Source organism: Trichechus manatus, unplaced genomic scaffold (genome assembly GCF_000243295.1).
Source record: "Trichechus manatus latirostris isolate Lorelei unplaced genomic scaffold, TriManLat1.0 scaffold00110, whole genome shotgun sequence".
Lineage (NCBI taxonomy): Eukaryota > Metazoa > Chordata > Mammalia > Sirenia > Trichechidae > Trichechus > Trichechus manatus.
In genome coordinates, this window is record NW_004444046.1 from 4,538,971 (window position 1) to 4,545,602 (window position 6,632).

The 6,632-nt window shown below is 42.3% G+C and overlaps 1 protein-coding gene across 2 annotated transcripts in view; it reads right to left on the reverse strand.

The window, feature by feature from the left end:
* LRRC31 (leucine rich repeat containing 31) overlaps window positions 1–6,632 on the reverse strand; it is a 30,702-nt gene that overhangs the window by 20,057 nt on the left and 4,013 nt on the right. For both annotated transcript variants that reach the window (XM_004383451.2, XM_004383450.2), the window contains exon 2: window positions 3,082–3,231. In XM_004383451.2, coding sequence (XP_004383508.1) covers window positions 3,082–3,231 — 150 coding nt within the window. The remainder of the gene's footprint in view (window positions 1–3,081; window positions 3,232–6,632) is intronic.

Sequence of the window (6,632 nt, forward strand, 5' to 3'; positions counted from 1 at the left end):
ACAGCTTTCAACTGTAAGAGCAGGGAGAGTATGTTGTCTTTCAGTAAAGCTGGAACCTCTCAGCGGTGCAATTGGCAGAATTGTGACATTTACATTTCTTATTTCCGGGGATATTTTATATTTCTGCCAAATAATTACACTCTGAAAACTCAGTGGTGTCCCCATAAGATTCCACCGCACCTTCTTTATTGTAACTGAACCCAATAACCCACCATTGAGTTGACTCTGACTTATAGTGACCCTTATAGGACAGACTAGAACTGCCCCATAGGGTTTCCAAGGCTATAAATCTTAACAGAAGCAGATTGCCACATCTTTCTCCTGTGGAGCAGCTGTGAGTTCTAACCACCAACCTTTTGGTTAGCAGACAAGCGCTTTAACCACTGTGCCACCAGGTTTCCTTGTGAACCCAGTAACAGTAATGGTATTTCTACTACTACTACTGCTGCTTTGACTGCTACTCCCACTGTGACAGTAATGTGTACTTTACTGTCCTTTTACTTTGCAAAATCCTCCCAACATTTTCTACCTGTCATCTTCAAGGGTCCTCGGGCTGAAGGGCCTGGGGAATGCTCTGCTGGCCAGGGCTGCTGAGATTGATGCTGCCTGTTACTGCTCCCTTTTTTTCCCCCCTTATCTTGATTACCTGGACATCCTCACCTTAAAAAGCTTTCATTATATTCAAATGAATCAACTCAACATGTTCAGGTTTAAACCTGCACAAAGCCTGACTGGGACTTTCTCTGAGTCTCAGCCGCTGCTCACTAAAAATGAAGTTACTGTCTGTGGAAAATATTCAAAGGACATCTTTATCTCCTGAAAAAAAGCTCTTGAGAGTGGAAACATCAAAGGAGAAAGGATCAAGTTCAGGTGACTTTGCTAGCTTGTTTGCTTTTAAATATCTGCTTTGAAAGTTAAAATGACGGCAGCAGTCACAAGCAGCATGGTGAGCTTCTACAGTTACAGGCACAGCAATTCCAGACCTTCCAAAGTTATACATCATGCTTACAAGCAAGAAATTGTTTTCTTTTAACTAGCGTTCAAAGCACTTTAGGAGTTTCATCTTGTTCACCATGACCCTAGCTTTGTGAGGTATAAAAGTCTGTTGAATACATTGACCAGTTGCTGTCTAGTCAACTCCAACTCATAGTGACCCCATGTGTGCTGGATTAGAACTGTGATCTATAAGGTTTTCAATGGCTGGTTTTTTCGGAGGTAGATCGCCAGGCCTTTCTTCTGAGGCACCTCCAGGTGAATTCAACTCTCCAACCTTTCAGTTGGCAGCCAAACTTGTTAGCCATTCGTACCACTCAGGACTCCACTGAATACATTAGGAAAGCCATACAAAACAAAACAAAAGGTACTTGTTTTCTAACACTAAGCAATGAGTTAGTGGCTCAACTGTGTTCTGTACCTTTGACTCTCAATATTTTTCAATTCATAAAGGAAATCAAGCCTCCTTCCTAATTGCAATCCCACTAAGAAAACGCAACAGCCATACACAAAATATAGTTCCGTGGTCAGACCTTAGCTTGCATCAGAATCCCCTGTGGGGCTTGTTAAAACACAGATTCCTGAGGCCCACTGTGAGAGACTCTGATTCAGTAGGGTTTGGAGCAGACTCAAGGGCCTTCATTTTCACAAGCTCCGCAAGTGATTCGGACACACAGGCATTTGAGAACTGCAGGCATGGTTAGAGTTCCCTCTGAAGGGATGAATCTGCAAATATAATGGCATGAGTTTTCCTGAAGAGTTAAGGATCCCTCACTCAAAATGCAGTTTGTTTGATACCTCTCTGTTGGCAGACACACCTAAGTTGATTAAAGCAGGGCTTCAAACCAGTTATTCCTGGTTCAGTCATGGCTGAGAAAGCGAAACCAGAACAGACCCACATTTTTAAAATTTGGGTGAACCAGAACAGGAAAAATTACTGGTCAAAGCCCTGCTAGAAACTTCGTCTCCCCCTCAGAAAACAAGAGCAGTGTATGCACTGCATAGCAACCAAATCTCTTGCCCCTTGAATTTTGAGCAGAGTCAGAAACAGCGGGGCCAGCTCAAAGATGGCGGCCAACCATGCCGCTTTGAATGTGTGTCGCTCTCCACAGTCCTGCCCAGGATCCAATCTCACATATCAGCCTCCTGAAACAACTCACTACGCCTCTTCCGAGTCTCCCATTCCAGGGCTTCAACTCGTAATGTTTGCCATTCCGGTTATCGCTCCATATCACCCAAATTGTAACAATTTGGGTCTGTTCCGGTTTCTGCTTCGTTGGCCATGATTGAACCAGTTTGAACCAGTTTGAAGCCCTGCATTAAAGGCTTGACTTAAAATCACTAGAGAAAAGAAAAAGGTGGTGGTGGTGGTGGTGGTGGTGACGTAAAGAGAGGTCTTCACAACCAAACTCCTGTTTAGGTGAAACAAATGGTCGTTATACTTTTGTGTAAAAAAGGTGTATACAATAATTGCTGGTAGTTACACTTTTCCTTCCACAAAGACTTTAAAATTCTCCACAGAGCTCAGTTTTATGGATGAGTTTCATGAGTTTGTTTCAAACAGATAGATGTTTTTCAGGGAGCAAGACGCAATCAGTAGGTGGATAAAATGGCTCAGGAAAAACAAAAAAACAAACGAGTCTTCCTTCTGGACTCAGGTCAAATTTTTGAAGCTTGAGGAAGGATCAATTAACTTTAAAAAAAAAAAAAAGTGCAGCTGCTATTCCTGTGAGTATCTGGACCATCCATCAACCTTGGAGTTACAAGCTGGGTAACCGAAAGTGTTTTGCTTGCTCATCTCCACCTACCGCGACCACCACCAGCAGCAGCTGCTATTGAGTCAACTACAACTCAGAGCGACCCCATGTTTGTCATAGTAGAACTATGCTCCACAAGGTTTTTAATGGCTGATTTTTTGTAAGTAGGTTACCAGGCCTTTCTTCCAAGGTACTTTGAGTTCCTGGGTGAACTCAAACCTCCAACTTTTGGGTTAGCAACCAGGTGCGTTAACCATTTGCACCACCCAGGGATTCCCATCTCCACTTAAAGGGCCTGTCTTCCTCTGTGCAAGGTCATCTACATACAGACCCAGTTCCTTCATGTCTGCTGTTCTTAATCCACAGTTACTCAGGTTCAGACACTTGTTGACAGCCTTTTTGTGCAGATTCTGCAGGAGCTGCTCATTTTTCTCTTCCCTGGATTCCTCTTCCATTTCTGAGCTGAGAGGCTGAGATTTAGCTGTATCATAAAAATAAGGAAGAATTTGCTGTTAATGACAGATAGTATTAAAGATCCATAATAACTACAATAAGACAGGCAAAAGGACTGAGAACCACCTTGAGTGGGTCTCCTGTGAAACCTCAACTCAGAAACGGAGGCACTTACCAGGGGGCAAAACTTAACCACTGTTCCTGCCACCGGGTGCTCAGACACTGACAGCTTCTGGCTTCCGGTGACCTTGTTCTTACGAAGGAGCCTAAAGAACCAGAACTAAGTAGCTTTTCTTTCATGGCCTGACCTGGGCTTCTCCATATGAAGATGAGCAAGAGGGACATCTGTTACCACAGCTGTTAAGACTCCTGCTGCTTTACATTCGTGCAGATATATTTGATGAACATAACATCAAATTGTTGTGTCGGGGGAGAGCACAGGTATTTGTCCCCTAAAACCAAATAGGTGCAGAAAGGGAAAGGATGAAATCACAGTGGATGAGCTTCAGGTGGCTATTGAGGGAGATGCTTGCCGCTCAGTTCCTAGACCATTCAGTTGGCAAGCACAAATCCAGAGAGTGGTGCCTGGGGGGGGAGATTTTTTATTTTCCAAACTCCTGCAGGAGAGTACATTCAAAAAGCCTCATTTGTCCTTGTTATCAGGGACCTCTTATGTGGCACCTTCACCAACTGCCTGTGTAATAACACTATACTAACATGGTATCACCATCATAACAGAAAGCTATAATTTTATTGAGCCTCTACTATGCACCAGTCCTTCTCCTACTGCATGTGCCAGCATTTAAGACATGTATACATCATACTTCTGCACAGAAAAATTTTGAAAAATGAAATGTTAAGTACATTTCATATGCACGTACTGACAGTGATGTTAAAGTGGTTTTTCAAGTGAAAATGTACAATTTTAAATACGTAGAAAGAGCATCTAGGAATTCAGTAGGAAATCATAATATGCAGTAATATTCTACTAACCCTCACAAAAAGGTATAAAACCACATAACTGAAAACAAATAATTGGTACCGGTGAAAATTAAAAGATAATAGAATTGCAGTAGTAGTAAACTTAGACTAAAATATTAGCAAAATAATAAAAACACCACCTCTCAGCTTTTGGCTTGCTACTCTTTTAAGTAAACCACCTGTAGGGTGCCCCGCTTTGCAGGGATGTTTGACGTTGCCACATTTCACCAGTAGGTGGCAGCATCATCCGTCATTTTACTTCTTCACAATGGCCTGTATTTATGATGGCACATAGGATACAGGTATTTTGTTTTGGATAGGGTTGCCAGGTTTAGCCAAAAAACAGGGCCCACCCACCCTGTCCAGTTGATTCCAACTCATAGCAAACCTGTAGGACAGAGTAGAACTGCCTCATAGGGTTTCCAAGGCTGTAATTTTTATGGATGCTACATTTTTCTCCTGTTCAGACCAACTGGTGGATCCGAACTGCCAACCTTACGGGTTAGCAGCTGAGGCACTTAACCACTGTGCCACCAAGGTTCTTTAAAAAACAGGGCACTCAGTTAAATTTAAATTTCAGATAAACAGCAAATAATTTTTTAGTAAAAGTGAGTTCCAAATATTGCATGTATTTTACCTGGCAACTCTAATTTTGGGTGGGGCAAAAGGGAGTTCTGCGTGCTGGAGAGAGAGGGACTGCTTTTTACTAGCCAGTGAGTACAGGACATTTGGTCTGAATTTAATGCAAGAAGTCACAAGTACCTCGATTTCATAGATTTGGAACTGAGACTCAGGAAGTTTATCAGTTGATAAGAAACAGAGTCAGAATTTGAACTCAGAACAGTCTGGCTCCAAAGCATATTATGTGTGTTTGTATGTTTTTAATTTTTTCAATTTTCTTTGCATGACATCTTATTGCTGTCTCTTTTGTTTTTTAACTTTTTATCTCCACAGGTTTAACCTAGAATTATCAAGTTCCGGCCCCACCAAAACCTCTATTTCTTCTGTTTTCTCCTGACACCACTGTCCTGTCTGTCATTTCCTTTACTGCTAAATGTTTGAAAGAGTAGTTTATACTTGCTGGCCCCAATTCCTCACCACATATTACTGATTAACCCTTTCCATTCCTGTTGCCACGCTCACTACCCAAGTAAATTGTTTTCTTAAAGTTCACCAGCAATGACCTACCAATGGGCAGACTCAAAAATGTTTTTTCGGTCCAGATCCTTCCTGAGAGCTCTGTAATGTTTGATACCACTGACAAGTCTGAGGCAGCACAGTCAGAAGACCCGGCTCAAGTTGTGGATCTACCAGGCAAGCAAATCACTCAACTTCTGTGAGTCTTGGTTTACTCATCTATAAAGTGAAGACTATCATTTCTGCCCAGTTCATGTCTCAGAAGTGTTATGAATAAAATTCACTCCCGGGTAGATCTACAGTAGGTCCCTGCATGACGCAAATGATTTGCGCTCGACCCACTGTTAACTTAAAAGTTGGGGTTCAAACTCACCCATTGGTACCGTGGAAGAAAAGGCCTGGTGATCTGCTTCCATTAAGATTACAGCCAAGAAAACCCTATGGAGCAGTTCTACTCTGTAACACATGGGGTTGCCATGAGTCAGAATTGACTCAACAGCAACTAACAACCATAACAAGTCTACAGTGCCTTCTACATTGCAGATACATGGCAAATATTTGTTGAATGAACAAATGATTGAATGGATGGATGGATGGATGAATGAATATTGGCTTTAGAGTTCCTCAATTACCAAAATAAATCAGTGTGGTAAATCTTTATTAAAACACTAGCTATAAATATGAGTACTAACTTATGAGACACTTGACATCTCCTCATAGACCTGTGCATTTCAACCTTTTATTATTATAATTATTAGTATTCTATGAAACCCTTTCTTCAAAGGATAGCTTACTTCATGGCTTAAACATAGAACAGAGGGGACAGAGCTGCTACAGTTTGGCTGGGGTAGAAGGGGTGGCACTCAGTGGGGAGGCAGTAGTGTGCACTCACAGGAGCAGGTCTGTGGAGTAATTCAGGGCCTTTTCTGGCGGCTGTGCATCTAAGCCAAGGTCTGTACCCTCCAGGTGATTCTGTGAGTTGTGCAGTATCTTTTCTCATTACATTCCTTTCCAGCTTGAAGCAGTCAGTGTTCCTTTCTGTTGCTTACAACCAAGAATCCTGATACTTTTGTAAAACATTGTTATACGCTTGGAACATTAGTTGTCGCAGCAGCAGCGAATGTCGGGATGGCGGAGACAGTCACCAAACACAACTCTTACAGAGAAGTGGGGCCAGGAGGGTCACTCTGAGGAGTCGACCCTCGGCTTCAGTCCCAGGAGTTTATTTATAGTCAATACAGCAAGCAATGAAGCAAATAACAGAACAATGGGCTTTGGGTGAGTAACAATAAGTTTCGGGCAAGGGAGAAG